Below are 27802 nucleotides of genomic sequence, written 5' to 3'. Positions count from 1 at the left end.
TTAATTGGTGCAGAATTTTTCATAATTTTTTACTTACAGTAGGCTATTTGACAACACAGGATGCAATGGTCTATGAATGCCGTAATGCTTCCTGGAAAAGATCTTTCCATCTATTGTTTATTTCTCTGAACTTTTTCCTCAATCTTGCTTTCTCTATCTCTCTTTCAGCATGCTTTAAATTTGATTGTGGGCCAATCCACGCCTGATCTTCCAGGCAAATGCCCTCCCTGCGTTCTCAGCCAAGAGAACTCTTGTTGAAAGCACCCAAGAGGTCTGCTGAATCCTGACATTGGGATGAGATGGCAAAATGTCACAGTCATTAGAGGAAAAATACGCTCAGTCAAACAGCCCCGGGTAATTTTTTTTCTTGCCAAATGGCTTTGTAATTTATTGTTGGAAGCCTCACCTCGCATAAAATGATTGCAAGAAATGTACAGCATTGCATTACTTTCCCAACAACATCCCAGCTAACCTTAATCAATGACAGATGAGTCGTTCAGATAATTACTTGCAAAGATTCAAATATGCAATTGTATTATGTAACCTCTACAACACATTGTAAACCTTTCTAAAAAGATTGCTTCGAATTTACGGATTGTATGTTTTAGATTTTGCAAAAAAAAAAAAAAAAAAAAATATATTATCTGTAGAGTCATTATCTGGGAGTATAGGCGAAACAGTACTTGTTTTGATTCACTAAAAGTAACCAGCTCATAAGAGTAAATCATTCAGGAACCAGACTCGACAGTCACTTTGTATGTTTTGGAATTTATACAAAAAAAAGCCAGGTTCATAAGAGTAATTTGTTAAGGAATTTAACTACACCAATCAAAATTACATCTTTATTCACTAAAAAGAATCATATCAAATCCATTGCTTGAGGAATTCGACTACACAGTTGCGCGAATGAGGAGAACATAGTTTGAGATATATTGTTTTCATTCAAGAAAAATCATTAGAAGAGTCATTCTTTAAGGAATTTATTTTCATTGGTCGCTTTATGGTCTTTGATTCTCTAAAAAATGATCACCTCTTAAAAAGTAGACTAATATCAGTTGTGCTTTTTATTTTGAATCACTAAAATCAACTGGTTTAAAAGAGTCATTAGTTGGGGAAACAAACCACGGTGGTGAACTTTATGCTTAGTTTGAAACAATTGGTTCATAAGAATCATTTGTTCAGAAATGAAACTAACACTGGTTAGGGTGGTTATGATTTTGATTCACAAACAAAAAAGAAAAAAAAAAAAGAAAAATGAGAGGCATCTGCTTGGAAATCTGACTACATTGCTTGTTACAGTCTTTAACTTAATTAAAAAGATCTAATTTAGGAGTCTCTAGGAGTCATTAGTTTGGGAATCAAACTACAGTGCTGGCATGGTATGGTTTCAATTCAATAAAGGAAGAAAATAATTTCTCAAGAATGAGAACACAGTCTGTTCTGCTAAAAAATTCCCTTAAAAAGAGTCAATCCTTCAGGAATCGTACAGCATTGGTTGCACTGCTTGTTTAATTCAAAAACTAGATCATAGTAATCATTTGTTGAGGAACCACAACCGGTCTGGAACACAGGACCGGATTTGAACAGTAATGTGAAGAACTGTAGGTGCTATTTATTACTTTCTTCTTGTCAAAGAACAATTGATAGCAATTCCCTTTATAAATGAGTCCCCAATGGTATTTTACTCCAAGTCAGAAAGAATTGGCTTTAAAATGGATGGTTTATTTACTGTTTGAATGCGTCTAGTCAGCCCGGGGTCAAGAGTCTATTTTCCAGAGATGGTTTGGTGAACTGCGCTCTCTGAATAGGCTTATATTTATGCATTCACTTCCTGAGCTTTTTCATCTTTGTAAGCCTTTCCGAAAACTCTATAAACAATGGGAATGATGTTCCAGTCTACAATGTTTGTTTTACTAGCAAGACCATAAAGAGTATCCACTAATAGAGTAGTCAGAGTCAAAAGAAGTCACATGAAAGAATAATTGATTGGAAGTTTTGGTATGAAGACTTGGGGAAAAATGAACATGAAAATTAATTAGATGTCTGCTAAAGCATGAACGGCTTCCTATCCATCTTTTTGATTAAAATCTGACTTGAAAAATGCAGAACATCGCCTCACCAGAATATCTATCCAGATTCCAGACTCACAGGAATGTAAAGTCCCAACCAGAGCGCGACTGGAATGTAACAAGCATTTTGCCCGTATCCAATCGGACCAGAATACCTCCTGAATTACCTGGTTAATAAAGAAAAATGATGAATCATGAAGGAACGGGACCTCAGGCATGATCAGAATTCTTGTGCCTATCCATCACAAAAGAAATGTTATGGAATTAGAACAGCGAACATTCCGGAGGACAGGGGGCCACCTGTTCAGAAGCAACGCTTTAATGAGGCTAGAACGAACGATACGGTTTGGAATAACAGCATATCTCGGAGCTCTGTGTACACTTAACCATCCGCTATACCAGGGTGTTATCAAAGGCAAACAGCTCTCATAACATCAGACTTCAGATGCCAAGCTCATCAAGATGCTTCAAATATACAAAAGGGAAGATGATTGGATTTGGAATGGTGTAGTTACGTAGGTAAATATCTGAGGGTGAAATTCAAAGGTTCATAAATATAAAAAAATGAAAGCAGGCCTAAAGAAAATCTGTATATGCTTACAAAATAAAATGATAACATTATATGTAACAAGTATATGTATAATTTACATACTTTAAAATCCATAGATAATAGTTTGGGTTTTGTATACATATAGAAATCTCATACTGTGCACAAAGGATGGGTGTTTTACGTCAACAAAATGCGACAGAGAAACATCAGATGCAAATTTTCCAAAGCAATGAAAAAAAAAACTAAAATAAAAGTCAATAAAAGACAAATAAAAGTACCAACTATATGGGTTTCAAATTCTGCTGCGGCTGTTGTTCTTTCAATAAGCAAATTTAAAAGGTGTACAATAAATGAAATGCCAAAGGAACATACAATAATAAACCTTTTTTTTTTTTTTTTTTTTTTTTTCATTTAATCATGGCATCACATAAAATATAAAAAAAGTGTTATAATTTACCCAGTTAAATTAAATAAATGAATACTGATTAAATAAAGTAAACTGACTCCAATATCTTTTTCCATATCTTTTTCCTCCATTCATACTTAAAGGACTGATTGTGGAAATGGAAAGGTTGTTTTGTATTGCAAACTTGACACTGAACTGCTGCTAATAATTATTCTTGTGTCTAAAATCTGAACATCGCTACCTGTCTCATACCTAGGTACACCATCATTGCATCTTTATTGTGTTTAGGGCATACACGTGAGCATCACGACACATTTACATTAATCTACACCCTGCCTCCAGCAATGCGGGGGTGTTAGAATGTTCAGAAACAGTTGCTCAGCCTTTTCAAACTTCATTTGCCCCCAAACGAAGAGCAAAAATGAATTTTGCTTGAAGTATATCGGGGCCTTTACTACTAATCACAGAACCGGCTTTAGTGACGAGATGCGTATGATCATCGCATTCGATTACTTGCACAGCCCTAGGCTTTTAAGTGGAAGCAAACAGCTGAGAAAAAAAGTTTAACAGTATGTCTGATCCGGGCAGCTCTTAAAGTGACAGCAGTCTAATATTCCTGCTGTCTGTCATTTATGTTACTCAAACGAGAAAAGAGAGAAAATCTCTTTCTTGACTAAATCACTTTTGTAACTTTTTATATATTTAATTTACACAGTGAAGAATATGCATAAGAACATGCATTTTATTATTTTATACTATGTAGCATTTCTTATTATTTGTTCTACTGTAGATCTTTCCTATTGCTTGTAATTACCGTATTTTTCAGACTATAAGACGCACCGGACTATAAGTCGCATTTATTTAGAACCAAGCACCAAGAGAAAACATTACAGTCTCCAGCCGCCAGAGGGTAGAAATGAACCAAAAGAAATGAACCAAACGAAAACATTACCGTCTCCAGCCGCGAGAGGGCGCTCTACGTCTTCAGTGGTAGACTATCCTGTAGTCTACCACTGTATCCTGTAGTCTACCACTGAAGACGTAGAGCGCCCTCTCGTGGCTGAAGACGGTAATGTTTTCGTTTGGTTCATTTCTCTCGGTTCATGTCAAATTAATTTTGATAAATAAGTCGCACCTGACTCTAAGTCGCAGGACCAGCCAAACTATGAAAAAAAGTGTGACTTATAGTCCGGAAAATACGTTAAGTTTAAAAGTTGCTCCTTATTTAATTGCTGACTGATTACTGATTGTTTTTTTTTATTTTTTATAGTATTAGTTTTTTTTGTGATATTTAAACTTGTGACAAGAATTTATAAATGTCTATGGTACCAACATTTTGTATTTCATAAAGACCTTATTTAAAGCAAAAATAATTATATATTGTGATGCATATCTGTAATATAGAATACAAATACTTATATCATGACATAAGATTTTGTTCATCTCACCCACCCCTACTAGGAATTTACTAAACATACTTAAACAGAAAAGTACCCATAATGCACTGATATGCTAAAACCAATGTCTATCACTGGATATGGAATAGCAAACAACTATTATTTATTCTGTTTGCACTGATATTCTGCACACTGGAATGCACTGGAATGCTAAAATGCTCTACATCGCATGCAAATTATGCTAGCATGCTAATCCAAACATATTTAGCCATGTTTCCTAACTCTAACTCACTTTAAAAGCCTCAAGGACTTGGCTGGATTTCTCACAGACTTGTTCTGTCAGATTTAATCACAAACTACATCTGATAAGAATCTCCAGTTTAGTTTCATTCATGAAAACACCACGCCAATAACTGAAGTAGCCTTTAAGTTCTGAGCGAAACTTACTATAACAACAAGCTGGTCCTTAGGGTTTCAGGCCTGAAAGTGGCATTGAAACCAATTTCAGATTTTACAGGAAAGTTCCAATCACGAAGAAAAACCCATTAGAGTGTTGGAATAGCGGCTGAATGGTTGAGTATAAGAGACATGCTCTCAAATGGGATTGCCGCGCCACTCGCCCTCTGCACAATATTGTCCACTTTCCCCGGAGACAACCTGAAGGGAATGATGGACAGGTAAAATTGACCTGTGAGTTTAGGAATGTTGGCATCTTTTTTATACAGTTTAGATGCCTGCTGTGGCTTCCTGCATTTTGGTAGTTTAGCGAGAGATGGGAAGCAAAAAAAGATAGAAAGAAAAGAAACAGTAGGGGGGGAAGGCAAGCTGATGAGTGGGAGGAAGAGGACAGATTTTCTTTCTTATTTGTAAAACTGCATAAAATGAACCCACCAAGGATTTTCTATCTCTCTAGTGACGAGAATAATGAGCCGAGTTTTTATTTTCTAGTTGAAAGGCTTTTTTCTTGTGCGGGAGAATGTATAATATCAGATTTGTTATGCATTCTGGCCAACGTATTAAAGGAACAGTTCATCCCAAAAAAAAAAAAAAAAAAAAAAGACAATTCATCACTTACTCACCCTTAATGTCTTTCTGTATGACTTTCTTTTGTGGAGCACAAAAGGAGATTTTTTTTTTTTCTTTCTTTCATGATAAAAAGTAAATGGTGACCATAGCAGTTAAGCAAGATTTTAAAGCCAAGAACAGAAAATATAAAAGTTCAGATTTTATATCTGATCCGAAATCTAATTTAAAGAAGAAAATAAAGTTTTTGTTAGAGAAAAGGTTAGATTACCATAATGTCAGAATCCCAAATGTTGCCATTAATATAACATGTAATGTATAGATCTGAATTATATTTGAAAAAAAAAAAAAGTTAAATATTCAACAATGATCCAAGACTTTTGGATTGTATTTGTTTACAGAAATGTAGTAACAGTTTACAATAAGGTACCATACATTAATAAGCATATATTATTCTCAGTTAATGTTGACTTTTGTTAAACAAGTTGTATCTGTTAAACATTTTTAATACTTTTTCAGGCCCTGGAAAAACTATTTAAAAGACCTTGATATTTTCATGATAACAAGAAAATATCTTTACTGCAACTCGGTCATTTTCAAAATATAATCTTCCCATATTTTGCAACTGACTCCCTCACATTAACTTTAATTTCAGGGAGTGATGGGATGATATATCAAGCGTTCAATTACTAAGTAATCCATCACAGAATCTATCATGCCCTGGAAAACGAATCATAGCTGCTGGATTTATACTGGCCTCCCTCGGCATCCTCCCATCACCTGGTTTCCCCCATCATCAGATAGATTATACCTGACAAGATCCACCACTGGCACCACAAGACACCAGATCAGACAGCCCTGACTGAGAGCTCTGAGGTAAACGTGGCTTGTTGTCTTGAGGGTTAAGGAAATAAACTGGCTTCAAAAGTCTGCTGTCAGAACTCACTGTGCATATGGAAAAAGTGACTGCAGGAAATGATGACCTTTGTCAACAAAACCGGCTTGATCTCAGCTGTGAGATGTTATTTATTACAGGTCTTGATAACATTCTGACGAATTTATGCAATAATTCCAATTGATTTCGATTCATTCATGCTGTGGTTTGGTTAGCATAAGTCAAAATCTTGAAATACGGTTCTGAAAAGGTAACTGGGATGAATGCTTATTGAGCTTGTTAACACATTTGAACTATAAGACAAACTTATTTGACGTAAGAAACTTATGCTAGTATGCAATATTTTGACATACATTTAAATTTGCTAGATGCTAACACTCAGAACAGATCTGAACATTAGTATCTAGCTAAAATAGCCAGTCGCCTTCATCATATAACTTATACAATTTCACATTTCCAGCATGCATTTGGCTAAAATCTAACAAAACTTCTAACATTTAAATGAATTCTTCAATTTTTTTATTATTTCTCTAAAGTTTCTTAAAAGAAATACATTTAATGCTAATAATATCCTGCTAGAGATGTGTATATACATGAAATCTAACAAAGCTTCAGTGTTAATATTTATCATTATGATCTAACTTTAATTTAATATGTATCTTTAATATTCTATATTTCTTAACTTTGAAGCACTTTCTTTTGTTGTGCAAGAAAAAAAATCATCCAAAGCTGTATGAGCTCACATGAGCTCCTTGTTGATATAATTTTAGCATACTATCATTGAGAATCCACTAATTCTAAACCCGCATACTATTTATAGCAGATAGTATGCAAATTAGAATGCAAGTAGGAGAGTGAGAGAAAGTGAGAAGTCTCAGCTTTTCCCTCAATATTTCTAAACAATCCCACTGAATACAGTAACAGCCACATAAAGCGTCAATATACTACTTCCACTTATAATAATTACTGTAAAATGTATCTACAGTGTTGCGGTTAGGATCGAAGAGTCACAGAAAAATAATCTAATTTTAGTTATGCTACCAGAAGGCATGGAGAGGTGAAGGTCATGTTTCACATTGATTTCTAAAGAAGCATGTAAAATGTGTCCCACCACACCAAGGCTATTTGAGAAAAATGTCAGGGCTCAGACAGTCCTTAGGCAAAATCTGTTGGAAATCTTTTATAAATGCATTATTTAACCCTTAGGGGCAGAGACGGACAGTTTTAAACCAGACAGTGAGACAAAACTGTCAGCTTTCTGTCAGCAAGTTGAGATAAAATACACCTATTCGATTTTAGAAATATCTAGAGATTACAGAGCTCCTCAATCATTTTTGTACAAACAAATATAAGCTATCTTACAAAAAGAAATGCATTGGCTATGCGACTACAGTGACATTTACACAAAAGAAGTCGCAACAAACCCCAAAAAAGTGGCTAACTGTTAGCTGCCGATAACCCCAGTTCTGCCCACTGCAAATATTTAAACCAAGCACATTAAATGGCTCAGTTTAGCTTGTTTTCTTTACTAGCCTGATGGCCTTGGAGTGCCCCACATGCTGTTTGGTTTATTTTAGAAGTGTTTAGATACGGCTGAGGCAGCTGCCAAGCTCTTTCATTCTTTGGAAGCTTCCAGAGTGCCTAGCCAACCACCTAGCTTTGAAAATGCTCCACTTGCTGAGTAAAGGTGGCAAGCTGCCAGTTATGACTTGATAAAACTTGGCTTAATAGGAAAAGCCATATATTTATGGATTTAGGCTAAGCACATTTGTGTGTGTGGAATGCTAACTGTAAATGAGGATACTAAGGCAGAATTGTTCAATCACAATACAGACGGGTATTAGCTTGAAAGGTCTATAAATTGCCATGCTAAGCTTAATAGCTGGCCTGTCAGACTTAACGCTGAGCAAACCATCTCATTGTCTGCACAACTCAAAATGTCACCAGGCTCAGTAGCATTGGGCATAATTACAAAACTCAAAAAGACAAATCGCTAAATAATAGCAAGAGCAACGGCAAGGAAAGGCCGGGTGTCCATCATGGACTACAGGCTGCAATTTCAAAATCGATTCACTCCCACAAAAGACAAGTGGCTATCCTATGACGTCAGGCCTTGGGAATAATAGCCTCATCTCTACTTGATGAATGTGTCAGCACTTGAAGCACGGCGGGGAAACAATGATGAAGCTCCCTCTCAGCCAGAAGAAATATACAGAAACATTGTGAAAGAGATGGGAACGATTGCTAAGGTGTTACACCCTGTAACAGAAGCTTACCACCCACTCAAGTCTTGAATAATTTAAATTGAAACACTGCCTGTTGTGAAAGGACAGATAAAACAACGATTACAGTCAGGGATATATCACTTTAACTCTGAGGTCAGGGCATAGTCAGAATACCCATTTGGACTTAATGTGGCAAAAATGTCATTTGTATTGTTTATCCCAGATAAGATGCTAAAGCTAACGTTTTTTGCTAAAGATAAGAATGGAATTACTACACCTTTCCTCTCTCTCGCTATCCAGTCTCAACAAATGATAACACATATCTTTCTACATGGACCGTCTCCTCGGATCTGCAAGTCCTGAGCAGACAGAAGTGGGGTGCTAACCTGTTTACTTATAAATGGGATATCGGTCAATGCTAGTAGATAGAGCATGTAAGGTAGAAATAACTACACTCTCAAAATTCTCTGCTGTGCTTTCTTCTGTTCAGAGCTCTTTCCCAGTATTGTGTTTCTGTCAACAATAGTTTGGTTGAGTCAAAGGAGTAGTTCACCCAGAAATAATCCATTCATGTCATTCCAATCAACTTCTTTTCTTTCAATATAATAAATAAAATTACTTAATATAAAAGTGAAGGGGCTGAGGCCTTTCATATCATAAAATATTTCCATATGCAGTCTTCTAAAGCCATACAATGAGCAAAATTTAAGTTCAGATTTAAGAAAGCCATAAAGGTTTGGAACAACATGAGCTAAGGGGGGGGGGGGTATATATATTTTCATTTTTAGATCAACTAATCCTTAAGGACTCCAAAGAGTTTATGATGCTGGACATTGTCTAGATTAAACAGAGGCAGCTTGTACATTACCAGCCCTGGACATACTGTTCCCAGTGATAAAAAAAAAAAAAAAACTAATACAAGAGCAATCTTTCTTCTTTCAGTCAGAATTTGAGTGTGCCAAGCATAGTTTTGGCTGCTGTACTTGCAGGTTTCCATAGCTGTACAGATAAGAAAGGCAACAGAGAGCAGCTAAGTGCACTCTCATCAGAATTAGCCCCAAGCATTAATAGGAGGAAATGTAGATAAGTAGGACTGCATAAAAACGGGTTTATATCAAATAGCTTGCGGACAAATTTCTAATAGTTATCCATTTAGGACAGTGGCATCTACTGCATTCAAAAAGCAAACACAATCACAATAGTTTTTAAACTATGCAGTTCAGACAAACCATCACACAAATGCATAAGCTTACCATCATAAGTTCCTTCTGAAAAGATTTTTTCTCCTTGGTCTCCATGTTGAGGCAATCTTCCTTTAGTTTCTCCAGCACTGAAGCAACCCTCTCTGGCTCACTATCCAGCTCTGCTCTGCAAAAATATGTCAAAGGAAGATTCACATAGCCCAGGGCATCAGCAAATGCTCGCCAGTTTCCCAGATTTTCCATAAGTATTGTCCTCACAGAGGCGTAAATGTAAGTGAGAAACTTGCAGGGCTTCAGAATTTGTTCCATCAGCATTGTGCTTGTAAGATCTGGCCCACAAAAGTAAATAGGCTTGACCTTTCCCAAGACAAGCACATTTTTTACATGTACAAGCCCGATCTTTCCCTGATAGTATCCAATGTACCACTCTTTGGTCCATAGTTGTCCTTTGAGTTTGATCTTCTCCTCACTGAGTAGGGCAATAATATCACCTTTTTTATATTCCAGCAAGTACTGATTCTTGGTCTGCCTGATAACTGTTTTGATCAGTTTACCAAATTTCAAGTTGGTAATGCAGCGCTCTTGAAACTGTGGGTATTTGGTGGTGATGGCCAGAGGAGACAAAATAATTTTATCAACTTCCTTTTTCTTTAGAAATCGTCTCTGGCCGTTGTTTCGTATCCCGGTTTTAGGTGGCGGCTGTGGTGTCTGAACACAAAATTGTGCAAGGATGCAATCCTGATCATCTTTTACCTGGACACGTAACGTGAAGTCAGAAATCTCATCTGCATTCCGAGATGTAATCATGTAGATGAGCCGACTCACCTTGCCTAATTTGATCTGAAACCCACGAACAACCCTAGCCTGATCATTTGCCTTGACCTCATAATTTGACATGTTGGAGTACATGCCTATTTGCAAGTCCTGTGGTCTGCCAAGGATAAATTGATGCTTCCCCCACAGTTGTAGGGCAACAGGAGGGGCAGACTTTGCTTGTTTCCCAACTTCACTAACAAGAAGAGTCTTGGGGGCACAGTCATGGCCAAAAATTGCCACCACAGTCTTAAAAGATGGATGAATGTGTTTGGGCCCATAAAGACCCAGTGTTAGTTTCTTCATCATATGGTCCCAAACAGTTGAATTGAAGGAAATTTGTTGGGTCTGGACAATAACTGCTACATACATGCAGGGCTCCAAGTTGTCCAGTTGAACCTGAATTGTATCACCATAAATGTAAGCTTGTGGAACAGGAGAGTAAGGACCCTCTTTACAATCACTTCTTACACACAAAACCTCCGCCATTTGACTTTCTGTCCTAGTTGCAACGGAAACCTTCATTTCTAAGGTAATGAATGACTTAATCTCCATGTTGCTGAGTTTGATCTCAACCACTGGACTGACAGTGGAGCATCTGTCATTGTTTAGCTCCAAGGGAGGATCTAGTAGAGCCTTCATAGAGATTTGTTGAGTTTCTCCCACTGCAACATGGCCTTCGGGAACATGAATACTGATGTTCGTATCTGGTAGCTGGACTGCCCCTCCACAGCTGTCCAATTTGCAAACAATGTTGGTCTCTACTGGTTGTGTTTGACCCCAGCCTGGGTTCTGCCCAAGGGACTCGAGGTCATGGCAAGACCGTGCCAACTTTCGGTGGTTTAGCCATGCTGTCCTGAAGTCCTCTCTATTCTGAAACTGCTCCGGGGAGGGAGCTTTGAGCCCTGTAAAAAACCCTGATGAAAGCAATGAAGGATTTGACTGTGATTGTAAGATAGATAACTCTGATAAACTGTAAGATCTCTTGCTTCGAAAAAAGGGATTGCCCTTGCGAATCATCTGCAAGGCTTCAAAATCAGCACTGGTGGATGTTCCATCAAAGACACTATTGCTGTACCCTTTTGTGTTGCTGGTGGTGGAGAAGGGGGCCGAAGGCAAGTCAAACAAAAGCAAATCCATGCTGTTGCACTGGTTCACCTTCTCACTGCTGTTCTGATCAAGAACATCATTCATGGACCCATTTAGGAATGGATTGGTTGAGGAGAGCATGGAAAAGGGGTTGTTGTTGTCATAAGGCAGGGAGGGCTTCAGCGACATTCCAGTCCACTCCCCCAGCAGGTCCAGCTCTTTTGCCCCCTCCTCCGAGCAGTCCCCAAGATTGTCAATCATCCCACTGTCACTTAAAGATGAGTTCCTGTAGTTGATCGGCTGGACATACGTCGAAGGGATGTATCCCATTTCTCGGTTGTTGTGGGCGTACCACCATTCCCCACCAGATGCGTCCAGCACATAGAGATGATCCCCTTTGGAGAACTTTAGAGTGGTAAAACTGGATGGACAGTAATCCTTTATGGCAACCACTTCCCGTGCAGTTCCAAATGATGTTGAGGGAGCCAAACGCAAGGCACTGGGAGAAGGCACTTTAGAGAGAAACATTAATAAGAATTACTAATTTTTAATGCAAATGGCACAACCAAATCAAATGCTCTCTTAGTTTATTTGCAGTACAATAAACTGACCTTTGACATCTGTAAGACTCGCCTCAGTCACTCCCTCATCAAGGTCAATAAGAGTGCCCTCTGATTTACATCTAGGGAGCACATTGTTGTTGGTGGTTACTCTGATCCTGTGGGCGGCCATCTTGCATTGTTTACGCTATTTCACCGTTGCTCCAAACCTGACAATCAAACACTGGCATTTTTCCATTTTTTCCTGCTGGGAAAACAAAAAGGACAGGGACATTCTTGATTAGCTTTGTGTGACAGGACAAACGCTTGACTCACTGAGAATAATGAGACATGCTGAAATCAGATTATTGGATCATTAAGGCAAAACTCTTCAGAGAGATTGTAGCTAGAGATTAGCGTGATATAGCTAAAGGGACAAACTGGAACAAGATGTAAGTTATATGTAGTGCATGAGATTAAGAGATCTTTAAAAGTTGATTACTTTTAATCTGTCTCGGAAGAGGTTTACACATTGTTATGTATTTAGAAGTTAAGTCAGAAACTGTTGGCTTAGGAGTCAAGAACATCTATTTCCAGATGTCAGATACTAGTAAATTCTGAGAGTCAAGTATGAATAATGCTCTTTGTTCATTTCATAACATTCACTCTAGTCGCAACTAAGTTTAACTAAAGAAATACATGGCAATTAGATAAAATCCATCAGAGGTTACTACAATCAATAAGAAATCTTCAGCCATATCAAGGAGTTTTCATCTTCTCAAATGACCATGTGTTCCATCTATGACCTTCACTTTAACTTTTTACTTAATCTCTAAAAATTAAAACTTATTAGAGACATCTCACTGCTAACAAAACAAAGCTAGCATGAAATGAAAATGTACCCATTTTTACTAAATGCACATTCCTGGTCTTCTTGTGTATTTTGCTCCAAACATCAAAACACCATCAAAGTCTTTTATCAAAATGTAATGCCTTTCTGAATTTTTGAGACAACAGGTCAATTTTATTTATTTTTTTTTGCTACTGTCACTAATCCCTCTTTCCCATATTTGATTTCATCTTGAATATTCTTTCAGTAAAATATACTATAATTTACTTACAGCTTTAAACAGCATAAGTCTCTATGGATCAATGTTATCACACAGTGTGCACATTTACTTAAGACTGCAAGTCACACGATCACAAACAAGGTAATAAAATTGACAAAAAAAAAAAAAAAAAATTATATATATATATATATATATATACACACACACACACGCACACGCACATATATATATTAATCTAATGTATCTCTCTCTGCTAGAAACAACAACGGAATATGTGCTTGTAATTTATAGACCTGATATCTGGATGAAACGGTCTTTTATCATTTAGTGTTTGATTTGCCGGGTCCTAAAAGAAAGATATCAAAGCATTTCAAAGGACACCTTGAAATAAAAATCACATGCATATGTTGCAGCAGGGGTTCCATCAATTAAACAAACTAAAACACCTGCTAGGTGATGAATATGAATAAATACCATCCAAAAATGAATATATTACTTTTAGTGTCAGCAAGGTTCCATAAAAAAATAAAAAAAAAAAAAACCTTTTTGCAAACTCCTGTAGCGGTTTATAAAATGATCAATTTTTTCACCTTGTTGTGGATTAGAGGTGCTATTTTTCTGCTATGATTTATGCTCTCTTAAGGTGAGCAACAGCTTGGCTTTGGCGGGGGGAGGAAACAGACTCAATTCCCATGCATGATTGCCTCAACTTCTGTCTGAGACGATGAGCACTATTAATCTGCGCTTGACGTGACAGACATGCAAAACAACACAGAGATGTAAAACAAGCTATAATTAGTCGGACTAAATAATCAAAGAAGCATGAATCGAATCTCAAACAAGACCAAAGGGCCAAGTAACTCAGAGTAGCTGAGTAGCTTACTTTAACATAGGATGCCATAAATGAGGTTTGAAATGACATGAGAGTGTCTCTGTATAGAAAAGCTGTACTTGGATGAATGCAAAGTTTTGCTGTGGAAAATTTTAATACCACTCTGTGGAAGTTGAAAGATGAAGGCCTTGGAAGGACCTTTCATGTCTGCTACTTAAAGGCTTGATGATGAACCCTTCAAAAGGAGGTAAGCATCTTTGGCATGTATGTTTTAAAAGCCTTTCACACAAAAGACTCATGGAAAGATTTATTTCCTTTTAAATGTCCATTTCTTTTATCTACATTTAATAGATGCTGAATTTGGTCGCCAATACCACTTGGCTCTGTTCCCTTTAGTCCAATCCTTAAGAAAAATATTCCCTCATGCTTTTATTTTATTCATAATTCAGGCCATCAGAAGTTGGAGAAAGTGCATTCCTGGAAAAAAAATGAAATTGTAAAATTACAGCACTGACCTCCCTCGGCTCTATCAGCTCTATCTCTGTGGAAGTGCTTCAAGGTCTATGGTTCTTCTAACACCAGGAGCACCTAAAAAATAAGGTCTCATTTTAAACTCGACAATATCATCACTGGCCCGGTTGGATGTGTCAATTGTGGTATTAGGAGGCAGAGGAAGAGCAATTGATGGATTAGAAACCTAGAGGTCTGACAAGGATGTAATCATAGTTTCTGATAACAGCACCTGGGGCACTTCAAAGACTGAAGACTAGTGTCTCCTTCCCGTAATCCCTCTGTATCCCCCATCCTCTTTTCTTTAATGTCTATTTTCACAGACTCTAGTGATAAAGCTATTTAGTCATTGATCTGTCAACCTCAGTTTCAAATCGTAAGTGTGTGATATCATTAGACATGTTGAACGAATGCTTTTGCAATTTCTATTGGTGGTAACAGGCCTACTTAACAAGACTAGGGGTGCTCCGATCACGATCGGCCGATCGTTATGCGCATCTCGTCAGTAAAGCCGGTTCTCTAATCAGCGGTTATTCCATCAGGTGCGTGATTTCACATTGAGCCGCTGTTACTACACAGAGCCATTGTTAAAAGAGAAGATGCGCAAATCCACTTCATTAGGGGTGCTCCGATCACGATCGGCCGATCGTTATGCGCATCTCGTCAGTAAAGCCGGTTCTCTAATCAGCGGTTATTCCATCAGGTGCGTGATTTCACATTGAGCCGCTGTTACTACACAGAGCCATTGTTAAAAGAGAAGATGCGCAAATCCACTTCATTAGGGGTGCTCCGATCACGATCGGCCGATCGTTATGCGCATCTCGTCAGTAAAGCCGGTTCTCTAATCAGCGGTTATTCCATCAGGTGCGTGATTTCACATTGAGCCGCTGTTACTACACAGAGCCATTGTTAAAAGAGAAGATGCGCAAATCCACTTCATTAGGGGTGCTCCGATCACGATCGGCCGATCGTTATGCGCATCTCGTCAGTAAAGCCGGTTTTCTAATGAGCCGTTAATTCCATCAGGTGCGTGATTTCACATAGAGCAGCTGTTACTACACAGAGCCGTTGTTAATAGAGAAGATGCGCAAATCCACTTCATTTTCAGCGTTTTTTGGTGCATCTTCTCTATTAACAACGGCTCTGTGTAGTAACAGCTGCTCTATGTGAAACCACGCACCTGATGCAATTAACCACTGATTAGAAAACTGGCTTTACTGACGATATGCGCATTAACGATTGGCCGATCGTGATCGGAGCACCCCTACACTTCATTTTCAGCGTTTTTTGGCGCATCTTCTCAGTTAACAACGGCTCTATGTAGTTACAGCTGCTCTATGTGAAATCACGCACCTGATGGAATTAACCGCTGATTAGAGAACCGGCTTTACTGACGATATGCGCATTAACGATCGGCCGATCGTGATCGGAGCACCCCTAAACAAGACGTAATGTTGTTCGAGTAGCTAGGTATAAATATGCCCAGTTTATCTTAGCAAAATTATATTCAAATTGCTGAAGCCAAAAAAAAACAGTCGTAGATGAGTGGTTTATTAAAATTGGTGGTAAAGTGCCCCTTGTGGCAATGCTGAGAATGCAATGCATTATTATTAGCAGTTGAAATGTGCAGTCACACTTATAGTTGTTTGGAAAAATTTTGTAGGACATAACCAATCATTTAACTAAGGAATCCACTAAATCTGGAATGTCGTGTTTTTGAAAAAAATTATTTCACTAATGTTAGTCTTGCAAATTCGTCACATAGACCAATAGAAACTTTTTTGTTTTGATAGTGATTTAAACCACATTTACAACTTTTTTTTGCCAACAAAATTACACTGAAATGCTGCCAGTGTGAACTTGACATGGTAACAGAATTTTTGTTTTGTTTTGATAGAAACATTAGCAATTATGCTAATTTCCGGTGAGAAAAACGCATTGTTTTACATTAAATACAATTATAAAGACATACGTTTTCACTTCTATTAACACACATTTTTTCCCCGCCAAATGGCGCAATGTAGTACTTTTAAGAAAGTAATCAGTGTTGATTTGCACCGCAAGAACTGTTAACAAAACTTAAATCAGAAACAGAACCTTAACACACAAACTTAAGAAATTACATACAACTTTTCGGTGACAAAAATTCAGTTTTAACATTACATTTTTTTTTTAAATAATAATCATTTAATTTCCATTAACTTTTAAACCACACTTTCCCCCCACCAAAATGGTACAATGTTTGCACTTTTAAGAAAGTAGAGTGTTGTTTTGCACTGCAAGAACTATTAATATAATTAAAATCAGAAACAAACATAATTAGATGTTTTTGGTTCCCTTAGCAGTTCTAAAACCACCCAACATAGATGGAATGACATAATGCACTTTAAAAAAAAAAAACACACTCAATACTTTCCCAAAAGTAGTACAAGAACAGTTAATGGACCTGGAACAGGAAACTAAACCCTGCTATTCCCATATAGCAACATCCCTGTAATATTTAGCCAGAGCGATGTTTCAGACCATCCGTCGACAACATGAAACACTGGTAATCCACGACTCTCGGGTGTCCCATAAGACATGAGAACTCTTATCTCGGATGCGGCACGTAACTCAAAGAAGATGAGTGGAAAGCACTTCAAGCTGGAGGCCAGGGAATTTAGATGCTCTTAGATACATTGTTAGCTCTGCGGAAACCTAGCGAGTTTAAATTCAAGCACTCCTCCTTAATCATCGTCCTTCAGACAGCTTCATACAGATAAAGCTCAGTGTTTGGCTGAATTAATTAATTCAAACAGAGCGGCATTACCACATCCATATAAAACCGATCCTTCCGCCCTGCGTAAAAACACCTGTCATTTCAAATGAATTATTATAATTACATTTCCAAAACCTGGCATTGAGGCAATAACTGAGATAACATGCCACATTAAGGCCCTTTCGGTTATAAAATGTTATTATTAGTTCCAATGATGATATGAAAGAGTTTTATATTACTTTGAAAAGCTAATTGGGTGAAGAAGCCGAGTGGGATTTCCGCCAACAGCTCATCACATGGTAAATATGACCACATCGTATATAAATGACCCTTCTGCAGAGGACAAAGCAATTTCTTTCTCCACTGCCCTGCAGTCCATACTTCACCACTGACTCTAAAACAAAAGGTTTACTCAGGTAAAGTGCAAGAGGGTGTGGGTGGAGGATAATATTTCCAAGAGCCCATAAGAGGTTAATTTCAGGAGTCCATTAAATGACCGACTTCATTTATCGTCTCTGCGCGAATAGGTCATTCGACCTGACAAGGCTCAGCTACTGCAAATGAGTCTGACATTACAAGCCTCTTTATCAAACATATTCCTCAGAAAGAGAGAAAGAGAGGGAAAATCTTTTTGACCAAGGATAAGTCGAGTAAATGAACAAACAAACATCAACCAATAAATCAATTAATACAATTAGCAAGGCTGACGATTTTTTTCTAGATATATATACACACACACACCTTTAAAATAAAAATGTGCTATATAAAATATGCTCTACATAATATATGTAGTATTTATATGTAAAATGTATCATTTTGATATATTAAACAACAACAAATTGCGTTAGCAGCGCATGGTTGTGGGTTCGATTCCCAGGGAACACATGACGACACCAAAATGTGAGCCTAAGTCACTTTGAATAAAATCGTCTGATAAATGCATTAATTATATATATATATATATATATATATATATATATATATACAGACACACACACACATTTATAATATATATATATATCATAATATTCAGCGGGTAATTTTTCTCAGTAAATATATTTCTTAAGGTGTTGTTGAAATGACATTATCACCGAATGTCAGTAACAACCCAATTAATCCATACATACAAAGAAAACAGAACAAATATGTTCTGAAATTATATACATATGCAGTTATGCTAAATAAATACAATTATATATGCAATTAGGAAAGGTTGGAAGCCAAATTCAACCCCGTGCCATGCGTACAAATACCTTACAGATTTCTCATTGTGCCGAAGCATGTGCACTAATTTTATTTCTGGTGCACAGCAAGTCAAAGGAGAATACATCATATTGTTGTTTCAATTACACTCAGAATTTCATTTGCATACATGAATACGCAAAAAGAAACAATTCATGGCCAGTGAGTTGTGTTCCCAAATGTGCCTCTCCAAAGGCTGGAGAAAATGATGCCAGAATTCATTTCTGTTGGGAGGTCTGGATTAGCCGAGGCTTAAACTAAGTCCTCTGTAAATGAACGGTGTTGTTTTGCGTCAGGTCGGGCCTTTCTTTCAAGAAACGACGCTCTACATAACAATGAAGACTTGCTCGCCCCCTGACCATCTTCACAAACCAAACCAAACGCTCTGAAAGACATATAAAGCCCAGCACGTTCAACGTAAGCCAGTGAAGATTTACCTCAGGAGTCACGCCGACTGACGCGAGACTTTCAGGGGCGTTTAGGGGGATTACAAGGACTGAATTTGTGCTGAGTCCCCATTAATTATGAAACACAATGCAACACTATTGTACTTGTGGAAACTGATGACGATTGTGCTTTTTTTAGATGTGTTCCATTCCTCAGGGAGAAAGAACAGTCATAAGACCTGGACTGCAACTCTGCAGAAGTCATGCTTTCGGCTACTAAAAGTCTGGATCTGCTTATGATTATTGTTTCAGTGTCAGTAAATATGCCAACAGTCATTTGTTCCAATTTTTCTTTCAATGTTAGGTCTAAAATATATGTAAAATTTTCTCGGTACACAAGCTCAGTTTCATGCTTTAGACTGTCATTTATAACAGGTAGGGCTGCATGAAATCTAAATGTAACTATTATTATAATGAGGTGTTCAACACGCAGCATGTGATAAATCCTTACTATAATTGCAATGAAAAGTGGTTATCAAGAAAAAGAGAAATTTTAAGGCCTCACTGCAGTCTTCCAAAAAAGTTTGATGGTTAAATGTGGGAAAATAAAGTGAATAAGACAACCATAAATATTAATATTTAATTTTAGAGTTGTAGCAATTGTTTTTCATTAAAATATTGTAATTGTAAGTAGATTTTTATTGAGTAGAAGTTGTAGTAAAAGTAGTAAATCCTTACTGATTTATAAATTACTAAATGTTCGCAAAATTGTGCAACCGTTGCAAAGCAAACCAGTTTTTTTTCTCCGCAAATCACGTATTATTAAAATAAATTAAATAAAGAGTTAAATTAATTGCAACTTCATTATGTATGTTTACTATAGTTCAAAAATAATTACTTTAACCATTTAGTAAGAAGTATAATATAATAACATTTTCATTTCTTTATAATTATATAAAAACATAAATAAAACCGTTACTTAACGCACTTATTTAACATATAAAATAATTAATATATGGTTCTGATTTTTTTTTTTTTTTTTTTCTACAGTCAATTTATCTTTCAGGTCAACTATTATCAGGGCAGAGAAACAGTTGAGCACAATATTGTGAAGAAAATTAGCTAAAGCTATTATATACTAATTCAGCTCTACCTCAATCTAGTCAACAACAACAACAAAAACATCTAGCTGAATGTTGCTCAAGAGAAGAAACAATTTAGAAACAATTTTTACTCAGAAATTGCTAGTAAATATCGCAATTAGTTACGAAGAAACTGCAAGTAACACTGAATTAAAGTAGAAAAACTTAAATATGTTTGCTTATAAAACAATTTGAATAATCTTTGGTTTATTTACAATTTAGAAAAATAACTTTTTACACTTTAGTCAACCATCACAATCCATCCAGAACACACAGTATATATACACTCAACAAAACCAAACACTGGCAATGTTTACGTTTACGCACTTCGTAGAGTATACGTGCAGTTTCTGGCTATATTTATTCTGATAATTGGACATGAGACCCCCTACAGTATGCAATTTCAGCGCTTCAGCGAGTACATAATCATTTATTTTCTGAGTTTTCACTAGTGTGTGCATGTGTTTGGGAGAGAGAGTGAAGTCCTTGGTGGGAGGAGAAAGCCTGCAGAGACTAACCAGAGCAAAACCATGGAGTCAAACCTAATTATTACAGTACACACACACACACACTTCTCTGGAGACCAGTGCTCACAAAAAGCCAGCATCCCAACACATTCATCATTTAATATGTTCATGGAGCAATGGAATCATATTTTACATTACACACCAAATGTGGCCTGAAATTAAATAAAACCTGAAGTGCAGGATGTCGGTGTGTATTTTCTGGCGCGTGTCTGTTTGGTTACTGGGGTGGTGACGTCTCGCATCACTCAACCATGCAGATATTTCTCACCATTTCATGATGCAACCTCTGTTTGTTATAGGAAAATATCAGGTGTCTAACGCTGTGATAAAAAAAAAAAAAAAAAGATACAAAGTACTTTGTATTTTTAAGGTATAGTTTTAGAGTGTCTTTTGGTATTCTATTAAATATTATTAGGTTAAGAACAATCTAAGCGTTATTTTTAATATAGAATTAATATATTATTGAAACAATTTATATTAATGGAAAATAATACTAAATGATTTATAACATTTTATTAAATAATTGCAAATAATGTAGTAATAATGAATTGAATGTTATTTTTACTTTTGTAGTATAGTATTTCATATTTTATAGAAACATGTTTATGAAATATACTAATACTTTAATAATAAAATTAGCACTTAAGTATTTCAATGCAAAATATATATATATATATATATATATATATATATATATATATATATATATATGAATGAAATAAAAATAATTTAGTATCAATTCAAATTATGTAGAATATTTTCATATTTATTATTGTATATTGATATTATATTTGAATAATAAAATGGATACTAAATTATTCCATTTACATAATATAACTATATTAATTAATTATTTACAATGTTTTAATATTCTATATTAATATATTATTTGAACTTAAATTATATAATGTAACAATACTTAATTTATGATTGATTGAATATTAAGTATTAATATGCTTTGTTAATATTAATACTACAAATTATTAAGTATATGCAATTATTATAAGCTTACAATATTTTTATATTCTATATTAATATTTTAGTAATTTTTATATTGACATTATATTTTAGAAAATATAATATAATATTACAGTAGTATATATTATATTTTAGTTTTGTCAGTAAATTATTTGCAATAAATTAAAATATTTATATTTTATATGTATTCATTTATTTTATATTAATATAGAATAATATAATTTTTTAATATATACAATTATTATAATTCATAATAACAATGTTTTACAAAATGTATAATATAATTTTTTACTAAAACAAAATAATAATAATTTAGTACAAATAAGTAACTTTTGTCGAAATTATTATTTATACAATAATTATGCAGTAGCAGATTATTTGTGACTGTGAGAGTAATCTTAACTAATAGCCACAATGAAACACAAATAGGGATAAAATGATAAAAAGGTTCATCAAAATCATGCAGCAACAGGAACAAGGAGTGAGAAAGGTAATGAGCAGGCCATCAGCACTTCTAGATATCAGCCGTTTAGAAATCCAGAACAATCAAGCACAAAATGTGGGCACTTAAACTCTGGAGGGTGTATCATGACGTCCCTGGTGAGAAATTCAAAAAGAAATTCAGTCTAGCATTAATGAAAGTCAAGTTGACACTTCAATCTCGCAGTCATTCGGATAGAACCAAACACCTGATTGGCTAAATTCCAGAACAGCAACCGCCAATCAGATTCCTCATCTCGGATATCAGACAGCATGCATCTCAAATGCATGTACTGTTCAATGCCTCTGCATTCAGTCAAAGTCGTTCTCAGATGCCAATATATCCCTTCTGGCTAGAAAACAGATTGAAGCGCAAAGGACAATGACAGGATTTTTCGATTAAATGAAAATCATTCCGAAATCGACTAAGTTGAGCACTCGGAGGAATTCCTTCATCTCTGACTTTCAGAGTTGGTTTGCTGTGACTTTGTCTATGAAACACTTCATTAAATGAGGCTTAAAGACAAACTTGTTCTGGTCAGACATTGATTCAACAGCAAAAGCTTTCATCGACTAGAACTATTAGCAAAGCACAAAAATAACATTACATTCTTTCCACTTTTAAAAGTTTGAAAGAACTAATAAATTTGATGTCTTCTAAATCAGGTTTAAGGACAAATCTCTCAAAACCTATACAGACATTTTTTTTATAATAAAAAAATACTTAATATAATTAAACTAAATTGAGTATTAACATATTACATAATTACAATAAATAAATATAAACATTTAAGTTATAAATATTTAGATTATGCCATTTATTTATATATTTTACATTAATATTTAATAGTACAAATATCACACAATTATTTTTAACAATAATATACTTTCATATTTAATGTAATGTTATTTTATTTATTAGATAATAATGTGGGTGGGTATTAATAACATGTAAAATAATTAATCATATTAATTATATAAATTATAATTATATTTGTCTATTTTTTATAAATTTTTAATAAAACAATAATAAATTTCTTTATTTATAACTATTTACCAAATAAAATAATTTAACTATTTTTATAGTTAATAATTTCCAGATAATTTCACCTGACTGAACACAAAACTACAAGAAATCATATGTTGCATACAAAAAAATATCTATAATAATAATAATATTTGGTAGGGTCATGCATTCATTTGGACGACGGCTCTGTTTACAGCCACAGGAAGTGGCCAAACTATGACACAAAGTGCTCTGGAGAGACTGAGAGAGTAAAGGAGAAACAGTGAGAGAGGAAAAGAGAAATAGAAAGAGGAAATGCTTTGCTGCTCGCTTCCGTCCCGTCCCGTCTCCTCCTCCTGCTGCTGTTACGGTGGATCTCAAGGCCTCCAGCTGGAAATCGGCTGCCACAGACTGGAATCTAATATCATTCCTCAGCTGATAGATCATAAACAGCACAGGAATCTCACTCATAACCCTGAGCTTCCTCTGGGCCAAATACGAGAAGCAGAAACATTAAAGAACGCAGACAAACTACATGTGGCAAGCACATGTCAGTCAGCTGAATCAGGGATTGAGGTGAAGATGCTCTTATTTTACATGTAACAAACACACACACACATATATATATATATATATATATATATATATATATATATATATATATATATATATATATATATATATATACACCTACGGCCGATGAATCATCAGGAAACAGAGGGTTAGACAACAGGCTTAAATTCGAGCCCCAGACTGTTGAGCGTCTCATGTTTGAGTCCTGAAAACGAACCGCCCAGGTCTTGGTCCTGATCCCAGCTAAGGACACCCACTGATACCATCAACAATGCACTCCCTCATCCCGACGCACAGAAAAAGCAAAAGAGAGTATATAATTCTAGGTTCTCCGGAGTAATACTTACCCTTAGCTAAACTGAAACTAGCGGCTTTCTTTAAATATAGCATCATAACGCAACCCGTCTATAACAGTCATTCATGTTTGGAAGAGCTACGGGAGTGGAAAGGCCAGTTGGATGCGAGCTGAACTAGATCAGGCCTGCTTGCCTCAGGATAAACGCTGTAAAAGCCACAATTTACTTACAATGTAATTTCTCCTGATGGCCAACTCTCAAACATTAAATCCTCGTAAAACGATCTGCCATTTTATGCCCTGGCTTTTACATTTTTTACGGCTGCCATCTGACTGGAGGGGGATTTCAACACTGCTGCTCTAAGCTGGACTAACATGGCTTTATGTACAGAGGACAAGACACAAATAATAGAGAGAGTGATTTTTTGCAGATGGACACTTCTGTGAAGAACGTGTTTGGGCTTTGATACAAGTTCAGCTGTATGGACAGTATGCTGTAGTTTGTTCTATTCACTTCGGTAGTTTTACGATTTGGACAATATGTCACACAAGACAGCATTTGAGACATTTTGTCTTTTTAATTATTTTATTGTAGTTTTACAGTTTGTGTATATGTTTTTTTTTTCATTACTTTTAAAATTTTTAGCGGCAATTCTTAAATTAGTATGCATTTAAGATTGTCGATTAATTTATCGCTTTTTCTTCGTCCATTTCAGATGGACGATTTTGGACAAAGCGCATTGTTTTTTTTCTTTCGGAAAAAACACGAGACAGAATCTTTTATTTTGGTTACGTTATATATTTTTTTGTTTTGGTATTAGCGTGCTGTGCAAATTGTTATCATAAAATGCATTGCTTTTTAAAAATGGAGACTACAGCCGCAAATCTTTCAGACACCTGATTTTAGACAATGTGTCTTGCATTCATTATTGTTTATTTTTCGTGGTTTTAAAATTTTGATATACTTTTTACTTCCCATTTGATATTTAAAAGTTTAAAAGGCTTATTAAAGGTTGACGTTAAATGTATTGCTTTTAGAACATTGTACACTGTAGCTGTACACATTCAGTTGGACAATTTTGGACAATGTATTTTTTTTTTCTTCTGAGCAACACAAAACAGAATCAATGAAATGTCATTTATTTTAGTTATATTATAATATATCTATGTTAACTGTAGCCATATACATTTCAGACGTACAACTTTTGGATTTTGGGGTTGTGTTTTTGTTTCATAATTAAATATATAACATATAGCGTTTTAAACAATTTCTTTACATTTTTCAGTTCAATTATAACGCTGCACTAAAAATTTAACTAAAAATGCCTTTTTACAAGTATCACTTTTAAAGAAGGGACACTACAGCTTTACACACTTTAGACAGATCATTTTTGATGTTGCGTGACGTGTCTTGTTTTTTATTTATTTTTTTGTTAATGATGTGTCAAGTTATAAACAGCACAACTCATTTTTGAAATCAAGAACTCTTCTCACGCAAACGCTCTGCAATCGGGATCAGGTGACTCTGAACAATGTAAATATATCCAGCCACCTTAAAACCCATTAGTATTCATTGGTCAATTACAAGAGAAAATCACTTCGACTCGTAAAAGCACACATTACGTTTGAAGCATCCATATTTACATTACGTTCTAAACATAACTGGATAAACCTCTTGTTATGAGATACCAACATTATTTATGTGGGAGGAGTTATTTACAATAAACAATGTTTTGTGAATAATTACATCACTTTCCATTCCGTTATCCTGTGTATCATGCAAAAGCTATCGGTTTTACTTGAGGACTTACACGGTTATAAATTAGCACATACAAGGTTAGTAACTTATTACAATGCAGACTAGTCTCATGTTAACACGTATGACTGTTGAAGTCTCAAGGCTATTCTTGACGTATTGTAGCAAAGCATTAACTCTACTGTAAGAATGTTACCATAAAAAGTATCTTTTGTTTGTTTTCACAAACCAAATAGCAAGTCCAAATCAAACAAGACAATTTATTCTTTGATTATCGACAGCAGACTGTCAACACAGTTCACATGTATCGGACCTGGAACTGTCGTGACTTACCTTTTCAAGATTTTGAGATGTTTCCTGACCCAACAAATATAGTTTCACTACAAACAAGCTTATGAAAAAAAGATGCACACCAACGTGCGCAAATACAACCATACCAGTCTAAAGTAGCAGCAGCTATTTGTTCTGTGAGCCATGAATATTTAATACATCACGTAACTTGAAAATAAATTGTTAATATAAGAGGGGGAGCTGAGGTCTTGTAGAAAAAAAGAGGCTGAGCTATGCCACAGGTCAGTCCTGTTCCATTCAAAGTCTGAAAGGAATGTGGGAAGGGGAGGGAGGAAAAGGAGAGGGGATAGACGGCTGGGAATGGGAGCCGAGGGTGTATAGGATGTCCTCACCATTAGAAATGTCCACCGGGGTGGTCGTGACTATCAAACACTGATAACCACAGCAACAAATAACCAACTGTCAATGGAGAACAAGTTGTTCCTAATGGAACTGTACCATGGTAACAATAGTTTCAATAGAACAGTAACTAAAATGAGCTTTTAGAACTAAATTTGCCACTTAAAAAATGAGTAGAAACAGCTTGCACTAAGAAAAGGCTAGCACATTTTTATCAAACGATTACAAAGCAACAGCAAGTAACACACTGAATTCAATGTAGCCTCCAGTTTTTAAATAGGAATACTGAAATAGTATTTTCTTGTATAAATAAATGAAATAAATAAATAAATAAATACTATTAGTTGTTCCTAATCACATCTTTGAGAAATATTGTTTACAGTGCAATTTGCACATTTTTCAGTAATGGCAACTGCAGTTATTATGGTATTTTGTCACAAACATGTATATTTATAATGATTATTGGCCACTTAAAATACACATGCTTGAAGAAATCAATGTACATTTTCCACAAAAAAAAACAAAACACACACAAACATATTTTACGTAGTGTTTGTAAAGGAAATTCTGGGAACATCCAATTTAGATTATGTATAATGAGTTCATTCATTCATTCAAGGTTTTTAGTTCTAAAAAAACATTTGTACTATTGTTTATGTAGGCTATATATAATTCACGTCTCTTTAATATTCTGCCCATTAAAGTTTATGCATATAAAACTTGAATACACCTGATATAGCCTATGTTCAACTTCAGGTTTGTAAAAGACATGTGAAATCTGAAATGTTCCAAGAAACGCGTTCAACAAAACACTGAGCTCTGAGACAGTAACATAAACATTTCGGAGGTTTCAAAATATAATCCGAATCAATTCAAAAGCAGCCAAGAGGGTTAACAGGAACAAAAGCGCAACGATGGCATGAACTCACCTCTGCATTCCTGTTATGTTTATCCAAAGCAGCGCGCAGTTGTAGTGTTGAGTTGGTCACTTCACTTTGTGCTCCTTTGTGGCTGTTGGGCAAACGCGTCTCGCATCGCATCTGGGCGGGGCCGGGGTGCCGGTGATGTCACGGAGAGGGGCGGAGATTCGGAGACGGCTGGGCGGAGGCTGGAATCCGTGGTTAGCCATCTGTCACCGAGGGCCCTCAAGGAAAATCACTTTTCCCCTGGCGTCTAGTTTTCCTGATCAATTATTAATTTCACTGAGTGATGATGCTGATGATATTCATTCTGTCCCCTACTTCAAGCTTTCCATCACTTTCATACTTCGACTATTACTTTTTTTTTTTTTTTTTAAGAGCATACTGAAAAAATTATAGCTTACATCATTTCTAATATAATGTCATATT

At 35.7% G+C, this 27802-nt stretch overlaps 1 protein-coding gene across 4 annotated transcripts; it reads right to left on the bottom strand.

The window, feature by feature from the left end:
* Positions 1-9755: 9755 nt before the first annotated feature.
* LOC113040196 (SH3 domain-binding protein 4-A-like) lies at positions 9756-27517 on the bottom strand. 4 transcript variants are annotated; one of them, XM_026198514.1, is made up of 4 exons: positions 27383-27495; positions 14626-14698; positions 12281-12476; positions 9756-12181 (listed from the first exon to the last, which is right to left on the bottom strand). In XM_026198514.1, exons 3-4 carry the CDS (start codon positions 12399-12401, stop codon positions 9771-9773), a joined length of 2532 nt encoding a protein of 843 aa, XP_026054299.1. In that variant the 5' UTR covers positions 12402-12476; positions 14626-14698; positions 27383-27495; the 3' UTR covers positions 9756-9770. The 4 variants fall into 4 exon arrangements, with proteins under 4 accessions (XP_026054299.1, XP_026054300.1, XP_026054298.1 ...); XM_026198515.1 differs by having other exon boundaries at positions 12281-12473; XM_026198513.1 differs by lacking the exon at positions 14626-14698 and having other exon boundaries at positions 27383-27517.
* Positions 27518-27802: the final 285 nt, after the last annotated feature.

Source organism: Carassius auratus, chromosome 22 (genome assembly GCF_003368295.1).
Source record: "Carassius auratus strain Wakin chromosome 22, ASM336829v1, whole genome shotgun sequence".
NCBI classification, from domain to species: Eukaryota; Metazoa; Chordata; class Actinopteri; order Cypriniformes; family Cyprinidae; genus Carassius; species Carassius auratus.
This window is presented reverse-complemented; position numbering and strand designations above follow the sequence as displayed.

Coding starts and splice junctions, on each gene's coding strand:
- LOC113040196 (XM_026198513.1), bottom strand. CDS start 12,401: ATGGCCGCCCACAGGATCAGAGTAACCACCAACAACAATGTGCTCCCT. Junction 12,182..12,280: donor GAGTCTTACAGATGTCAAAG/GTCAGTTTATTG, acceptor TTCTCTCTAAAG/TGCCTTCTCCCAGTGCCTTG.